Consider the following 18,842-nt stretch of genomic DNA (forward strand, 5'->3'; position numbering starts at 1 on the left):
AAAAAATCTATTTGCAAAATATTTTACTTTCCTTTTCAAAGCCTCTGCATTCAGGTTCAGCTAGCCCCGTCTGTCAATTTGCTGTGGTTTGGGCCTATTCTGTCACCAGAGTTTATCCCATTATGCTGACTAATGTGGAATTGACCATTTGTAAAGGAGACTTGGGACCACTACTGACTTGATATGTGACTTGAAGTGGTCAAATGTAATTCCCAACCCCACTCCTTACTGAAATGAAAATAGCTGCCCCTAAGTCTTGCCTAAAATGGTCACATGGCCCATACCCAGGGTATAACTGTGATCTGGCATGAGAAGAGAAGGTGAGATTCTGAGCAGGGTCACTTCCCAAGAGGCCAGCCCTTAGTGGACTTCCTGGGTGCTGCCCGAAGCACCTGACCAGCTCAGGGAAGCAAGAGAACCCAAGGCAAGGACATTGAGAAACAGCCAGGAACCCGTCCACAAAGTTTGCCTCACCCACCATGCATTCCCTTTTATACCTTGCCTAGATCTGTCCATGGTAAAGTTTCCAAGAAAACATGGCAAGGAGGAACCCTAGGGACTGAGTAGGTGGGCAGGGGAAGGGGCTGAGGGGCTGCAGGCTGTTCCCTGAGTGAGAATTAAACAAACGGCCCAGTGTGGACAGAGTAAGGGTAGATTACGTGAGACAGACATAAAAAATCAAATCCCAAACCACTGTGGTCATTCAGAAATGTTTGCAACTTTTCACAAGGGCAGTGGTATTACTCCCCATTTCCTGGCCAAATATTTATTAAAGTAACTAAGGACTGAGTACACGAGGCTGCCTCACATTGGTGCAGCATCCTACTTTCCTTGCGGCTCTGAACTGTGAGGTACTGTCAAAAAAACTCTTCCACACTCGAAATAGCTACGTTACAGAGGAGAGTTGGAACGTGTTCTGGGAGTGGGTGTGTTTGTTTGAGTTCAGTGTGTGCAGAAAAGGCAAGCCTCCACAGCCACTCACACACTTCCCTCTTCAGCGATGGGTACGCAGACAGCCGAGCTCCTGGACTAAGTCTCTGAATGGTAATGTACATTTATAAAGATTATTTTCTTAACTATTTTGAGGCATTTTATAAATAATATGCATGTGTCTGCTGAGAGCATATATATATTTAGTCAACTTTTGCTTGTTTTCTCCTGAGGCTAGTCTTATGCGGTTACTTATGTGGTATGATTTCTGAGGTGTCAGAAAGAGCTCCCCCCTACCTCCTACCCCAGTCACCCAAAAATATCTCTTGGGTTGGCCCACCACAGAGCCTAAAATCCCCACATTGCTCAAACATCTGATTTAATCGCCGAAAGCAGCTGTTAAAATCCAAGTGTTACACTGGGATATTAGGCAGACATTAGAAATTAAAAACTAAAGCAGAAAAGAATATGGAGATATTATTTCTGATATAATGTTAAATTTCAAAAGAAGAATGCAAAATGACATGCACAGTCTGGGTTAGGTACTGTTCTTAAAATGTCATGGGGCCAGAGCCAGCATATATGCCCCAGTTCATGAACATGAGCCTGTGGTAAAAGAAACTCAATGCTGTTGGGCAGATTTTGTTCTGATTTATGTTCAATGAGTGCTTTCCACAGTTTCTGATCCTCAGCTCCCACTCTCTTCACAGTGTATCTGAGACTTCCCCTTACTGAGCTCCAGAGGCTCCCAGTGACCTCTTGGTAATCAGCCTTGGTGGAGCCCAAATCCCCACCCCTCAGAAAACTCACGGAGCCTGACGTCTGCCTGTGAGCAGCTTTCAGGAAAGACCTCACAAGCGCCCACCCACCCAATCTCTCTTGGTAGCAAATAGCTCAACCCAAGCCCATTTCCTCAAAAGATGGTGGAGGACTTAGCAGCCTCCTATATTGCTTTGAAATTGGAGAATGAAATTCTGCAGGCCCAAGTGCAGCGGCTGATGGAAGAAAATGCTGCCCTTCAGGCCCAGATCCCAGAGTTCCAGAAGTCCCGAGAAGCCAAAGAGGATGAACCATTCCTAAAGCCCTCAGAGGCTCAGGAGCCCCAGAAGCCCCCAGAGTCCCTGGATCTCCCAGCAGCCTGGGAGTCTCAAGAGCCCCCGAAGGTGGAGGAGCCCCAGAAGCCCGCAGAGCCACAGAAAATCCCAGCCCGGGAGCCCCCAGCAGCCCAGAAGCCTCAGGAGGCCCAGAAACCCCAGGAGGCCCAGAAGCCCCTGGAGCCCCCAGCAACTCAGGAGCCTCAGGCACAGCCAGAGGCCCATGAGCTCCCAGCAGACTGGGAGGCCCAAGAGCCCCCAGACAGCCAGGATGCCCCAGAGGCCCAGAAGCCCCAGAATTCAGAACTCCAGGACCCCCCAAACACTGAGGAGTCACCAGAATGCCAGGAGACCTCAGCACAGCTGGAGTTCCTTGAGCTTCCAGCTCCCCAGGAGCCTCTGGAGCCTCAGGTGCTGCAGGAGCCCCTGGATCCTTCAGATGCCCAGGAGCTCCTAGAACTCTCAGCACCTCAGGAGTCCCTGGAGGGCCTGATAGTTGTGGAGACATCAGCAGCTTCAGAATTTCCACAGACCCTCAGTGGATTAGAGGCTGCAGTTTTTCCCCTAGAATACCCTTTAGCTTTCAGTGGGGACGCCCAGAAGCTTCCTGAGTTCCTGGTTCAACTGAACAGTTATGTGAGAGTCAGAGGGCACCTATATCCCACTGAAGCAGCCTTGGTGAGCTTTGTTGGCAACCGCATCTCAGGTGAGGCAGGAAGGTGGTTGCAGCCCTTATTGGATATCCAAAGCCCCCTGCTGGAGCAATTTGAAAGTTTCATACAAGTGCTCCAGGACACTTTTGACAATCCAGAAAACATGGAAGATGCCAACCATTGCATCCATCAATTCTGCCAAGGGGAGGGCCCTGCCCACCAGTATGTGACCCACTTCCACCTCATTGCTCAAGAGCTGAACTGGGATGAAAGAACTCTCTGCATCCAATTTCAAGAAGGACTTGCCAGTTCTATCAGAGATGAACTGTCTCTCACAAGCCCAGCCACCAGCCTATCTGATCTGATCACTCAGTGCATCAGCCTAGGAGAGAAGCCTGACCCCAGTCCATCAGGGGCAAGCCCCTCTGAAGAGAGAGATGGGCCTGAAAGTCCACCAGCCAAAAACCAACCTATGCAGGCTGCAAGCAACCGCCCACATCTCAGTGAAGCTGAACGGGCCCGTCGCCGTGAAGGCCACTTGTGTCTCTACTGCGGTCATCCTGGTCATTTTGCCAGAGATTGCCCTGCCAAGCCTCATCGTGTACAGCAGGCGGGAAACATCGAGGCCCGGCGGTAAGGGGGACCCCGGGCGGGCCAATCTACAAATACGCGTCCCCCTCTCTTCCAATATCCATGTCCCGTACCCTATGGCTGACTGTTGAAATCCGACTGGGAAGACGGCAGTTCTTTGAGCAAGCAATGGTGGATTCAGGCTCCTACAGAAACAGCATTGACCATTCTGTGGTTCTTCGGGAGAAGCTGCCCATCCGCAATAACATCTTTCCTCTGATGCTTGAAACCGTCGATGGCCGTCCACTGATTAATGGGCCCATAACCAAGGAAACACCACCTGTCGAGGTTAAAATTGGAAACCACGTTGAAGAGCTCCAGTTTGACATTATTCATGCACCACGGTACCCTCTGATTCTTGGAATTCACTGGCTTGAGACACATGATCCAAACATCGAATGGAGTACCCGCACTGTGTCCTTTCCATCACGATATTGTCACTATAATTGCTTCAGACACAGGTGGAATAGAAGACATCGTGATGAAATAATTGCTGGGTAGATCCTACATCCAAGTGACTGCTCCTGGCAGCCTGTCTTCTGTTACCTCAGCTGTCATCAGCACTTGCTGCTCTCCGAATCTTCCACTGAACCTCTGGCTATGAATCAAGGCTACCTGTACAACGACCCTGCCTCTTGGAACCCGTACTGAACCTGATGACTTTGAGTTACTTTTTTTCACCAACCCTGCATGCTTCCCTCTCTGACCCCTGCATTATGCAGGGCTGTTTTAATTACAATTTATACTAATAATATGCATGAAAATAGATATTAGAAACTAATAATGAAAAAGTTTAGCTGTTAGACTGGCAATATTTTTCTTATCAATTTCTCTTTATCACAAAAGTTGCAACATCTTTACAATAAAGAAAATTAATTTGCAAGTGACATTTTTAAAAATAATCAATAAACATTGGCAATTCCTGCTTGTGTTGGAATTGTTTCTTGGCTTAGCAGAGGGAAGAGGATAAGGGACTAGTAAATTAGGAGAGAGAGGGAATTGAAAAAGGTTCAAAGTTTGGGTAGAGTATCAAATATTTCAGGGGTGGTGACAGGTCAGTGGGTGATAGGGAGAGGGAGATGGAGAGAATAAGAAATGGTTGGTGCTGGGATTGGGTGAGGTATGGAGGGATCGGGGTGAAGGTAGAGGTAAGGTCGATAAGAGCATTTGGGGGAGATTGGGAGGAGATTGGAGAGGGTTCAAGGGAGGGTTGGGGTGCTGAGGGCAGGGGCAGGGGGAGGGGGAAATTCCTACAAAAATAAAGAGAGCACTGACAGAGATATTGAGCAGCTTTGAAGGTAAGCTTCTTGGACTTCACAAGTTAACCAAACAAAAAAGAGCATTGGAGCAGGTAATGAGACATCCCCCCTCAATGATCAGCCCTCCTGGTAAAGTGACAGTTCTTATTCCCTACAGCAGAAAAATATGCCCTAGAGCTCATGCTCATTAATTTGCTATTGCCAACGCACAGGAACAGGGTGGCAAGGAATCAGGTTTCAACACCTGCAGATCATTGGTAGCCAACTGTACCTCTCCTACACATACAGGGTGCCCTGCCCTGCTTAGCCAGGCTGCCTGCAGAACACATGGGGACAGCCAAGTCGGGGAAGGGAACTTATGTCCTTGTGGGCCTGAGAGGTACTAGTGTCCTGACTTAAATCTAACACACACACACACACACACACACACACACACACACACACCCTGCAGGGTGCCGGGGATGGAGGGAGTGGAATCTCCAGGTGAGATGTGAAGAAAGGTTCAGGCAGACCCTAATGCTTTTCCTCTGTGTTTTCAACTTTCCCTTGGGAGTCTCTCTCTTTGAGACCACTTGAAGAGTACTCTTCCCCTTACTTAGACAAATGATCGAATAAATTATCATAACCCCAGAAAGAGATAGGGGAGGAAATTACTATTCATTGAGCCACTCATATGTGCCAGTTACAATGTCAGGCATTTTACACACATTAATTATCTCATTACTCCTCAGAACAAGCCAGTGAAGTAGATATGTTTACTCCTATTTTATCAATAAGCAAACAGAATTCCATCAAGGCTAGTTCACTCACCCAAAGCCACACAGCTAGTACTAAGTGGTGGAGGCCTGCTTGGTCTTGAAAGCCTGTGCCTTTTCCCCGACAGTACGCCAATCTGCCTAATGCAATAATGAGGGCCAAGCGTGATTGTGGCCTCAGGGAACTAAGTGGGATAACCCTAAAAAGCAGAGGAAAAACTCAGAAGGAAAACTGCAGGAACCATTTGGGTAGTAGTTTCATTTCCCCAGTTCCCTTATCTCACTTCCAACCCTTTTGTTATTTCCATGTTCCTTTTTCATTTCTTAGAGGATTTCCTTTTGTTTAACTAATGACACAGCCCCTGTTCACATTCCATGGTGTTTTTATAAGAGTTGGGGATTCAGGGACAGTTACCAGCAGGACCTGTGCCTTACTTTGCAGCACCACCCCTCAGATTGTCTGCCTACCCACCTCCATAACCAATCAAATCCCATGTAGCCTTAAATTCCACCTCTTCTAGTCCTCACTGGCCTCGCCCTTACATCCCTGAACAGACTAATGTATTTTGGCATTATTCCATTTTGTGGAATATGGGAAACTTTCCATAGGTATATGTCCTACATTCACCCACTCCACTCCACACATACATACTTAGCCTGAGTCCAGGGACAGAATCACCTACATCCTTACCCTTGACAGCATAGCCTAACAGTACATAAAAGAGTCTCCACAGTGACAGACTCTACATTTGATTATCATTACACAGAGAAAGGGGCTTATTTGTATACTATGGGCTCTTCTTGTTTTTTCTCCTAATCAAATGTTCGTCTCTACTCCCAAGATCAAACACTATTTGTTAATGTTGGAATTCAAAAGAAAAAAATCTTTAAGCAGCCACAAAGAAAAAAATGCGTTTTATTGGTCAAACTACCCTGGAGCTAGGAAGGACAACTGTGTTTGGTTTTCCCAGGACTGAGAAGATTCATGGGACACAGGACTTTCTATACTAAAACTGGGACAGTGCTGGGTAAACTGAGAAGATTGGTCAACCTACCTGGACTTTCCATTTTTCTATCTGGCTATAGAGGTTTATTTAACTAGAGTGTAATTATTTACTTCACAAACAAGATTATCTAATCACAGAATCACAGACTTTCTGAGTTGGAAAATACTCAGCAAGTTTATTCCCTTAATTTTACAGTTGAATGAGCTGAGGCCCAGAGAAAGGAAAGTTACTTAACATAGTTCACTGTTATCAAGATCTCCTGACTCCAATTCAAGTGCTCTCTTTTCACCATGAACCACTATTCTATCCCCATAGTTAAAAATTCTGTCTGTAGCCAGCATTGAGCTAGGTACTGTGGACAGTGTTTAAAGTATAACATGAGAGTTTCACAATGTGGTCAAGAAGGAAAAATTAGCAAGCATTAGATAGCTACTATAGATAATCAAATGCTAAATTCTATGATGGCAACAAATACACCAAACTGAAATGTCCCAGCTGATAAGATTACTAATAACTTCCATTAAATGAGCACCTGCTTTTTGCCAGACATTGAGCTGGGCGATTTGAGTCTTTTCAACTGTCTGCAAGGTAGACATTATTAGCCCCATTATACAGACCAAAGAATTGAAAACCACTGAAGTGAGGTCACTTGCCAGGGGTCAAGCTGCTAAGAATCGATAAATCCCAAAAATAAACTCTCACACCAAAGTTGGGATTCCATCCAATGTACCACACTGCTTCTCAGTATGAATGACCTTTACTCTTTATTAACAAACTTAATGATATTGATTCACTAGATATGAGTTCAATTACCCTAAAAAAGATATTAATTTGTTAAATCATTCATTCATTCATTCAACGAACATTTATTGAATGCCTTCTATACATCAGGCAAGGCATGAGGGAAGAGGAGGGAAAAGGGAGAGAAAGAAAGGTACAAATATATCTAAAGTATGGTAAAGTATCATGGCTCTCAGTAAAGTATCATAGTTCATGGTAAAGTAAAGTATCATGGTTCTTTCTCTGATCACAATTTAACAGGGGAAGCTGTTGTGTAGCACAGCGCTATGATAATACAGAGGAGAGAGCACTAATTCTGCTATGGACTGAAGAGGTGCATTTTGAGTTAGGTCTTGAAGGAACATCACTGTAAACAAGAGGCAGAGCAGGGATTTCTAGGTTGAGTAAAGTGAAAATGAAAAAGCAAGCTGGCGGGAAAAACATGGTTTCTTCACAACAGATAGTTCTATGTCACTGGAGAGTAAGGGTGTGTGTGTGTGTGTGTGTGTGTGTGTGTGTGTGTACAGTAGGGGGGTGTAGGTGGGAAGATGAAACTTACAGGAGGTTGGAAGTCTCAGGTTAAACATCCTATCTGGCTGAGGAGTTCAAACATTATCCTATGGGCAATTTGGACTGGGATCTTTGTTTTTCTTTTCTTTTTTCTGTTTTAGATTCGGGTGTATTTTTTTCTCTCCTGCTGTAAAGTAATGCACACTTACTTTAACAAATTCACATGTGTTAGGAATTTATAACATAAAAAGTAAATGTTCCCTTTCTCTCTATCCCCTATCTCACAAACTAGGAGGTTTTGAAGTAGCAGAGAAGCAGGGTTGGTCTATATTGTAAAACTTTGATAGCGATGTGGAAAATGACAACAGAGAAAGTGAGGAAGTGCCCCTGTTCTTCTTACCTTCTTGGATTTTATGAAGATGAGTTCAAACTGTCAAAAGCAAGGAATTAAAAGTAAATTAAGCTCCATTTTCCTCAAATATTTATTTTGAGAACTTACTGTAAGGAAGGCACAGAAGTACATACAAATATATGCAGGACAACGTCCCTACCATCAAGAATTTTACAGTAAATCTAATAATGGAAAAAGGCTCATGAATGGTAAGAAACTACCTTTTCATTCAGGCTTCTTCAGTTTCAAATTTTAAAGACTCTAAATGGAGAGAACTTTTTACAAAAACAAATATTCCACAATATTTGGCACAGACAAAAAGAAAACAATTCCCTCTTTAGCCAACTTTCTCTAAGTTTAAACTGTAAAAGGAAAATGATCTCTACATATTTTTTCAGCTTCTCTTTCTGTTTTTTTAACAAATATTTCATATTTCATGATATTACAGTGTACCTGGAATAGTCATGGTTACTCTATTGAAGGATGTAAATGTGTTCCAGTTCTTAAAGTACCTGTATATTTCTAAAAGTATGTTTTAAAGGGTTTTGTAGGGAATGATAATTTTTGAAATTCTAGTGTAGAAACTTTGATATCTAGCATTCTACTAGATATCAAATATTAAATAATAAGAGCGATATAGGGGTCACAGCACCAGGAGCCAAGAGATTAGGATGAAATTCCTAGGTTTGCCACTTGCTAGCTGTACAGTCTATTTCACTTGATAAATCAAGATAATATTTGCTTTACCTATTCGTTGAAGTTAGAGAAAGTATCAAATGAGAAAACCCACATTACAAAAGCATCATGAAAGTTGAAAATGCTATATAAATAAAAGTTGTTATAATAACTTATGTTTTTAATAATGATTCCTAGGACCTTCAAGATACTAAAATGCCCATTTGAATTCATCTCAATTTCACAGACCTCTGTCTCTACTGTGTACTTCCATGTGCCAGGTACTCTGTATTGTCCATTCAATTAGGTTTGATATAATTATTGTATTAAGTGGATTTTTAATATTCTTACAATCAAAGCATTGGCACATATAACAGCACTCTATTTATCATAATACTATATTATCTAAAATGCCAATTCCTTCCTGGGGCATGCCAACTAGATGATAACTTAGTATAATTGATGTGAGCTTGTTTCTCCATCCCTTTAGCCCAACCTAGAGAAAACAAGTCAGAACAGACTAATCTTTGTGTTCTCACCAAGAAAAAAAAATAAAACCCACAAGATAGTTATCTTTTTCATTTCTAGTTCATAAGATTTCTTGGTAAAAATAATTGAAAGTTAAAAGGTCAAACTGTACTGGCCTCTGAGCAAGTCACAATGACTGCTAGAAACAACTGCCACTGTCATTTAACATGACTAACAGGGCCTCACCTTGGTTATTATTCCGCCTTACAGTGATTCAGATGTGTGAGAAAGTTTAGTGAAGCATTTTAGTTTGGAGAATGTGGGACATACTCCAACCAGATTGGTGGGGAAGGGTTGGGGGAACAAATGCCAACAGTAGTCAACTAACTGTGTCTGACTTGGCTCAAATGGAGGGACCATTATGTATTCCAATACGGATGAAAATAGGATATGGCAAGGAAACACAGACCAGTCATGTGTGCACAGGACATCTGGCAACCTAAATTTCACATGAGAAAAAGAAAGCATGAAATTTTACAACCACACAAAACACAATGTCTGAAATGCTATAGCTGAGTACACTGCTTTTCTTAGACTTCACATTCATTCTTCCTGTCAGTTATACCACAAATACCACATAATAGGTGACAAGTGAACGAGCTACATTGCCAATGAAGCTCTTCTGATTATTAGAAGAAAAGCTGGCTGAACTCCAATAAATTAAAGGCATTCCCCAAAAGGTAAATAACAAAGGGAATTTCCATATTTCAACTTTTATTTTATAATGCCGCCTTCTGTTATAAAGTTAGACATATGTTTGAACAAATAGGGGAGAGACCAATCAGAGGAAGTCAAAATAAAATCACACTTAAGAATGAACAGCACCTTAATGGAAAATGTTAATATGTTCCAATAACATTTTTTTCTTTTAAAATCAGTCGTTTATATTCGTTGTTAGTTCAAGCTGACTCATATCACCCAATGGGCTCATATTTTAAATGTGCTTTGCATATGCACAAAGAAAGTGACAATCAGTATTAGTTGTAGAAACTGCAGGTAAACTTTCTTTTTCTTTTTTTTTAAATTTCAAAACACTAAGGGTGTACAAATGTTTTAGGTTACATGGATCATTTTTGTAATGCTTGAGTCCTGGCTATAGGTGTGCCTGTCACCCAAATAGTGTTCATGGTATCCATTGGGTAGGTTTATTCCCCTCCCCACATCCCCCCTCCCCGCTGGTTGCTTTCCACTGAACTTTACTTCCCTCTGTGCCCTTGTGCGTTCATCAGTTAGTTTCAATTTAATAGCAAGTATATGTGGTGTTTGTTTTTCCACTCTTGCAATGCTTCACTTGGGACAATGGTCTTCATGCTATCCACATTGTTGCAAAAGGTATGAATTCACCTTTTTTTGTGATTCAGTAGTACTCTATGGTATACATATACCACATTTTATTAAGCCACTCATGAACTTATGGGCATTTGGATTTATTCCGTATCTTTGCAATTGTGAATTATGCTGCAATAACATTCAAGTGAAGTTGTCTTTTTGATATAATGACTTCTTCTCCTTTGGGTAAATACCCATTAGTGGAATTGCTGGATCGAATGATAGGTATCCTTTTAGTTCTTTGAGGAATCTCCATACTGTTTTCCAGAGAGGTTGGACTAATTTGCAGTCCCACCAAGAGTGCATAAGCATTCCCTTCTCTCTGAATCCACACCACCATCTGTTGTTTTTGGGCGTTTTGATAAAAGCCATTCTATTAATAATTGGGATAAAGTGATATCTCATTGTGGTTTTAATTTGCATTTCCCTGATGATTACTGAAATTGAGCAAATTTTTTTATATGTTTTTTGGCCATTTGTCTTTCTTCTTTTGAGAAGCACCTATTCATATCTTTTGCCTGCTTTTTTTAATTTCTGGGGTACAAGCGTTTTGATTACATGAATTGCTTTCATACAGTATGAGTCAAAGTTATCAGTGTGTCCATCAACCAAATAGTGTGCATTGTACCCATCATGTGTGAATTTACTCATCACCTCCTACCCTTCCCATCTGCATAATTTCCGTTGAATTTTACTTCCATATGTGCACATAAGTGTTGATCAATTAGCTCCAATTTAGTATTGAGTACATATTGTGTTTGTTTTTCCATTCTTGTGATACTTCACTTAGAAGAATGGGCTCAGTTTGATCCAGGTTGTTACAAAGGATACTAGATCACCATTTTTTTTATGGCTGAGTAGTAATCCATAGTATACATATACCACATTTTATTAATCCATTCATGTATTGATGGGCATGTGGGTTTTTTCCACATCTTTGCGATTGTGAATTGTGCTGCTAATAAACATTGGAGTGCAAGTGTCTTTTTTATAAAATGTCATTTTTTTTTCCTTTCGGTAAATACCTAGTAGTGGGATTGCTGCATCAAATGGTAGGTTTACTTTTAGTTCTTTGGGATATCTCCATACTAATGTCCATAGAGGTTGTACTAGTTTGCAGTCCCACCATAAGTGCATAAGTGTTCCACTCTCTCTGCATCCACAGCAGCATTTGTTGTTTTTGGACTTTTCGATAAGAGCCATTCACACTGGAGTTAGGTGATATTTCATTGTGGTTTTGATTTGCATTTCCCTGATGATTAGATACATTGAGCATTTTTTCATGTGTTTATTGGACATTAGTCTATCTTCATTTGAAAAACTTCTGTTCATGTCTTTTGCTCACTTTATAATGGGGTTGTTTGATTATTTCCTGCTGATTTGCATGAGTTCTTTGTAGATTTTGGTTATTAGCCCTTTATCGAATGTATAGCATGCACATATTTTCTCCCATTCTGTAGGTTGCCTGTTTGCTGTATTGATTTTGTCCTTGGCTGTGCAGATGTTTTTTTAATTTGATCAGGTCCCATTTATTAATATTTATTTTTGTTGTTGCTGTGATTGCTTTTGGGGTCTTCTTCATAAATACTTTGCCTAGGCTGATATCTGTAAGAGTTTTTTCAACATTTTTTTCTAGAATTGTTATAGCTTCATGCCTTAGGTTTAATTCTGTTATCCGTCATGAATTAATTTTTGTGAGTGGTGAGGATCCTGTTTCAGTCTTCTACATGTGGCTATCCAATTTTCCCCCTACCATTTACTGAATAGGGATTCTTTACCCTGGTGTATGTTTTTGTCTGCTTTGTCAAAAATCAGATGGCAATATGAGGACGGTTTTATACCTGGGTTCTCTGTTTTCATCCATAGATCTATGTCTTTGTTCTTGTGCCAGTACCATACTGTTTTGGTTACCATAGCCTTGTAGTATAGCTTGAAATCTGGTAAAGTGATGCCTCTGATTTGTTCTTTTTGTTTAAGATTGCTTTGGCTATTTGGGCTCTTTTCTGGTTCCAAACAAAGCATACAATTATTTTTTCTAGATCTTTGAAATATAACTTTGGTAACTTAATGGCAATTGCATTGAACTTGTAAATCACTTTGGGTAGTATTGACATAGTAACAATGTTGATTCTACCTATCCACGAGCATGATATGTTTTTCCATTTGTATCCTCTGTGATTTCTTCCCTCAGAGTTTCGTAGTTCTCCTTGTAGCGATCTTTCACCTCCTTGGTTAATTAAGTATATTCCTAAGTATTTTATTTTCTTTGTAGCTATTGTAAATGGTATTGAGTCTTTGATTTGACTCTCAGGTTGACTATTATTAGTATATAGAAATGGTAATGTTTTATGTATATTGATTTGATATTCCAAGACTTTGCTGCATTTATTTCTCAATTCCAAGAGATTCTTGGATGAATCTTTGGTTTTTCTAGATACAAGATCAAATCATCAATAAGTAGAGGTAGTTTGACCACTTCTTCCCTGATTTGGATATGCTTAATATTATTCTCTTGCCTGATTGTCCTTGCTAGGACTTTCACTATGTGGAATAGGAGTGATGACAGTAGGCATCTCTTGCCTTATTCCAGCTCTAAGAAGGAGAATGCTTTCAACTTTTCCCCATTCAGTATGATGTTGGCTGTAGGTTTGTCATATATGGCTTTCATAATTCTGAGATATGTTCCTTCTAGCACTAGTTTGTTTAGGGTTTTTATCATGAAAGGGTGCTGAATTTTGTCAAATGTTTTTTCTGCATCTTGTGAGATGATCATATGGTCTTTGTTTTTTCTTTTGTATATGTGGTGAATCATATTTATTGATTGACATATGTTGAACCATGATTTCATCCCTGGGATGAAGCCCATTTGGTCATGATGGATTATTTTTTTGAATTTCATGTGCTGTTGAATTCGGTTTGCTAGTATTTTATTGACGATTTTTGTGTCTACATCCATAAGGGATATTGGTATGTAGTTTCCTTTTTGTTGTTGTGACCTTTCCTGGCACTGGTATCAAGGTGATACTTGCTTTGTAGAATGAGTTCAGGAAGACTCCCTCCTTCTCCATATTATGGAATAATTTCTGTATCATGGGTACCAGGTCTTCTTTGTAGGTCTGAGAGAATTCAGCTGTGAATCCATCTGGTCCAGGGCTTTTTTTTGTTTTTGTTGGAAATTTTTTTTTATTACCGATTTGATCTCAATGATTGTTATTGGTCTGTTTAGGTGTCTATTTCTTCTTGGTTGAGTCTTGGGAGGTTATGTGTTTCCAGGAACTTGTCCATTTCCTCTATGTTCTCTAGTTTATGCACGTAGATATTTACATAGTATTCATGGGTGATATTTTGTATTTCTGTGGTATCAGTTGTAATTTCACCTTTTTCATTTTAGATTGAGTTTATTTGGGTCATTTCTCTTCTGTTCTTGGATAATCCAGCAAGAAGTTTGTCGATTTTGTTTATCTTTTCAAAGATCCAATCCAACTATGTCTTTTGTTAACGCTTTGTATTTTTTTCTCAAATTCATTTAGTTGTGCTCTGTACTTCGTTATTTTTTTCTGTTGGCTTTGGGATTGGTTTGTTCTTCCTTTTCTAGTTCCTTTATGTTTATTTTTATAGGTTTTTTTATTTTTTATTTCAGCAAATTATAGTTCAGCATATTTTGGGGGTACAAATGTTTAGGTTACACATATTGCCCTTGCCCCACCCAAGTCAGAGCTTCAAGTGTGTCCATCCCCCAGATGGTGCACCCCACACCCATTACCCATCCCCTCCTATCCCCTCTCATCTGCCCAACACCTTATGAATGTTGTTACTATATATACACTTAGGTGTTGATCAATTAATACCAATTTGATGGTGAGTACATGTGGTGCTTGTTTTTCCATTCTTGGGATACTTCACTTAGTAGAATGGGCTCCAGCTCTATCCAGGAGAATACAAGAGGTGCTATATCACCATTGTTTCTTGCGACTAGGTAAAACTCCATATACCATATTTTATTAATCCACTCATGTATTGATGGACATTTGGGTTGTTTCCACATCTTTGTAATTGTGAATTGTGCTGCTATAAACATTTGAGTGCAGATGACTTTTTTATAGAATGTCTTTTGTTCTTTGGGGTAGATGACCAGTGAAAGGATTGCTGGATCAAATGGTAGTTATATTTGTATCTCTTTGAAGTGTCTCCATATTGCTTTCCACAGAGGTGGTACTAGTTTGCAGTCCCACTAGCAGTGTATGAGTGTTCCTATCTCTTCGCATCCATGCCAGCATTTATTGTTTTGGGACTTTTTAATGAAGGCCATTCTCACCTTTTCTAGTTCCTTGAGGTGTGACATTACATTATCAATTTGTGATCTTTCTGTCTTTCTGATATAGGCATTTGAGCTATGAATTTTTCCCTGACGAATGCTTTGTGTCCCAAAGATTTTGATAGCTTGTGTCCCCTTCGTCATTCGACTCAGAGAATTTTTTAATCTCCATTTTAATTTCCTTCTTGACCCAAAAATTGTTCAGCAGCATGTGGTTTAATTTCCATGACTTTGGGTAGATTTGAGTATTTCTCTTGTGATTCATTTCTAGTTTTATTTCACTATGGTCTAAGAAAATGCATAGTATGATTTCAATTTTTGAATTTTTTGAGATCTGTTTTGTGGACTAAGATATGATCAATATAAGAGAATATCCCATATGCTACTGAGAAGAGGTATGTATTCTGTAGTTGGGGGATAGAATGTTCTGTAAATGTCTGTTAGGTCCATTTCATTTAGAGGTTGGTTTAAGTACCTAATTTCTTTATATTCTGCTTAGATAATGTATCAAGCTCTCAGAGTGGGGTATTGAGGTCCTCAGCAATTATGATGGTACTATTTATTTCTTTGCTTAGTTCTAGTAAAATTTGCCATGCATCTGAGAGCTTCTGTGTTGGGCACATATATGTTTAGAATTGTTTTTTCTTCTTGCTGAATTTCTCCTTTTACCGTTATGTAATGACACTCTTTGTTGTTTCTTACTTTTGTTGGCTTAAAGTCAATTGTATCTGATATGAGAATGGCTACACCTGTTCCCCTTTGATATTCATTTCTGTGAAAATTTTTTTCCATCCTTTCACGATAAGTCTGTGTGCGTCCTTGTGGCTTAGATGTGTTTCCTGGAGACAGAAGATACTTAAGTGTTGTTTTCTCACCCATTCATCCAGCCTATGTCTTTTGAGAGGAAGATTCAGTCTATTAGCATTGATTGATAGCATTCATATATGGCACGTTGGTCTGTTTGTCCTGTTGGGCAGTCCCTTATTGCTTTGTTATAACTCTTGTTCTATTGTTTTATAGGAGATCTGTGTTTTTGAGTTTTTTTAGATGAATTTACATTGATAGGTTTCTGTTGTGCTGATTTGTGTATAGTGCTTTTCTGAGCAGGTCTGGTCATGAAAAATTCCCTCAGTGTTTGCTGGTCTGGAAAGGATTTAATTTCTCCATCTATTGTGAAACTTAATTTTGTAGGATACAAAATTCTAAGTTGGCAGTTGTTCAGTTTAAGTCGATTGAAGATGGGCCCTAATCCCTTCTGGCTTGTAAGGTTTCCACTGAGAAGTCTGCAGTTTGTCTGATGGGTTTTCCTTTGTAGGTTATTTGGTGCTTTTATGTTGCTGCTTGCAGAATTTTCTCCTTCATTTTGACTTTGGCCAGGTTGATTACTGTATATCTTGGAGATTATCTATTTGCTATGAATTTTTTCCATAGCAAATAAGATAGTTTGATGTCCATCTTACATGTGTATGGCTGAATTTCTGGTATTATCAGGGAAGTTTTCCTCAATAATTGACTCAAATAGGTTTTCCACGCTTCTAGGTCTTTCTTCTTTGCCCTCATGGATACCTATAATTGGAATGTTAGTATGCTTCACATACTCATATCATATCTCGCTCAGTGATTGCTCGGACTTTTTAATACTCTTCTCTGATCCTTTGAATCTCTGGATTATCTTGAGAGGCTTGTCTTCAAGCTCTGAGATTCTTTCTTCTCCTTGGTTTAGTCTGTTGTTAAAGCTTTCAACAGCATTTTGAAATTCCCTCAATGACTCTCATTTCTTCAAGCTCTATTATATTCTTCCTTATGTTGTGTAGCTTTCTAGTGAGTTTTCCATTGTTTTCATTGATTTCCTGAAATATGTTTTAAGCTCCTTTTTGTTGGTTTTCAACTTTCTCTTCAATTCCAATCATCTTATTTGCCACCCATATTCTGAATTCTATTTCCATTATTTTGTTAATTTCTTTGTGGGTGGTGTCCACTACTGTAGCTTCATTGTGTTCTCTTGGAAGTGTTGAAATGTTTTGTCTTTTTATGTTTCCAGGGTTCTTTTACTGGTTTCTACACATCTGGATTCTCCTTCTTTGGCTCTGGGTTAATAGGTACGCAGGGCACCTGTTCCCCTTTGCTGGGGATGCTCTCGAACCAAGTACAGGAGTGACATCTGCTCAGGGCTGGGGAATCTTGAATGAAATGTTGAACCTCAGGGAGATTCTGCCAGCCCTGAAGTACTGGCGGGGGCTCACTTATGGGGTTTTGGGGTCCAGGCACTATCTGGAGTCTCGGTGGTGGAGTCGTGAGCGTGGCAGGGGCCCTGGAGCTACAAGGGCAGAGCCTCAGAAGTGGGAGCAGCAAGAGCTTTAAAGATGGCTCTGAGGACTTCAGAGGCAGAGCGGCTCATATAGGGGTCTTCTCCACCAAAGTGGGGACTGCTAATTCCCAGTCATACAGGCAGAGTTTTCACTCAGTGGCCCAGGTTCTGTGTAGGCAGGCTGGAGCTACTTTTTGGCCAAGGTTCTCCCCTGACAACTAGGACTCACTGAGGCAGTCACCCGAGGCTTCCCAAGTGGTGCCTGTGGTGTCTGAAGCTCCCCCTCTGTTCAGTTTTCATGCTGGGAAGGAGGCATAATCAACCCATAGTCACAGGGCTCAACGTGGGGGAGCATCTGTTCCCTCCCCAGCCAGGCGGGGTGATGTTAAATTTTCCTCCCTGTCAGTGGTTGATGTTTGCATGAATGAGCCAACTGTTGAGAAGTTCTTTTGTGTGCATGATAAACTCTAATCCCTCAGGTGGAGCACTTGAGTGCAGCAGGCATTGGGATGGGGCCCATAGCTCCCAGGGGGTCACTTGATCCCCACTATACCAGAGGTGGGTGGAGAAGTAAGACAGAGCATGGTTAGGTTGCTCAAGCCTGGAAGGCTCTGCAAAGCCTCAGCAGGGCCCAGAGATTGCTTTCCCATCCCCTAAGGGAACCCACTGGGAGGAAAGTCAGGGCAGGCTCTCCAGACAGGAAAGGCTGTTCATGGCAGGACGTGCTAAATGCTTGGTTGCTTTGGTGCAGGGCCAGGTTCTTCCCTGCCAGGGGACCCACCCTAATCCAATAGTGCAACTTTCCTATGGGGAGGAGTCAGTGCTCTCCCAGATTGCCATGTCTCAGCACCCCACAGTATTCTCCCATCAGTTCTGTACACATGGGCTCCCTCTACACCCAAGTCCAGCTCTCAAACCTCCACCTGTCCTGCATGTCTGACCTGCTAGTGTGTGTCTCTGTGAAACCATGGTGGGTAGGGAGCTCCCAGATCAGGCTCCCCTGGTCCACTGCAGGTCCTCAAGGGAAGTGGCATGGGGCCTGCTCTCTGTGGAGACCTGAGCCTGGAGTATGCACCTGCTGGAGAGAGGCTGCCACTTGCCAAAGTCTTGGCTCAAACTGTTCTCCCAGTTGCAATGGTTGGGGAAGGTGCCACAGTTTCAATTTAGCTCAAGTGCCTGAATGCACCATTCTTGGTTGCTATGCCTCCCATGGCTGGGCTTTTCCTCACCAGCCAACCAGCACTAATCCAACAGAGCAGTTTTCCTCCTGGGGAGGGAGGATGGACACTCTCCCAGATTATTGTGTCTTGTGACCCCATAGTATTCTCTCATCAGTTCTGTCCTCATGGGCTGACTTGCCACCTGAGTCCAGCTCCTAGACACCCCCCCCAATATCCCCCAGCAACCTGCTTGAGTCTGGGGTTCACAGGGTCTGGCTTGCTAGTCTGATCCACTCACTTGACACTCAGTGAAATGCCAGTGGGCAGGGATCTCCCAGATTGGGCATCCTGGGTCCACCGCAGGTCCCCAAGGGGAAAGGCATGGGTCCCACTCTCCATGGAAACCTTAGCCTGTAGCACATGCTTGATGGAGAGAGGCAGGCGCTTGCAAGTATCATGGCTTAAACTATTTTCCCAGTTGCAGTGGATGGGGGAGGGGCAGGGAAGGAAAAGCATCT

The 18,842-nt window shown here is 41.5% G+C and overlaps 1 protein-coding gene across 1 annotated transcript; it reads left to right on the forward strand.

Moving 5' to 3' along the window:
- Positions 1–868: 868 nt before the first annotated feature.
- On the forward strand, positions 869–3,454 carry ZCCHC5 (zinc finger, CCHC domain containing 5). Its single transcript, XM_012664113.1, has 2 exons — positions 869–1,044; positions 1,641–3,454. The coding sequence occupies exon 2, from the start codon at positions 1,851–1,853 to the stop codon at positions 3,312–3,314; it is 1,464 nt and encodes a 487-aa protein (XP_012519567.1). The 5' UTR covers positions 869–1,044; positions 1,641–1,850; the 3' UTR covers positions 3,315–3,454.
- The last annotated feature ends 15,388 nt before the right edge of the window (positions 3,455–18,842 follow it).

Source organism: Propithecus coquereli, unplaced genomic scaffold, assembly GCF_000956105.1.
Source record: "Propithecus coquereli isolate 6110/MARCELLA unplaced genomic scaffold, Pcoq_1.0 Scaffold86, whole genome shotgun sequence".
Taxonomy (NCBI): Eukaryota; Metazoa; Chordata; class Mammalia; order Primates; family Indriidae; genus Propithecus; species Propithecus coquereli.

Coding starts and splice junctions, on each gene's coding strand:
- ZCCHC5 (XM_012664113.1), top strand. CDS start 1,851: ATGGTGGAGGACTTAGCAGCCTCCTATATTGCTTTGAAATTGGAGAAT.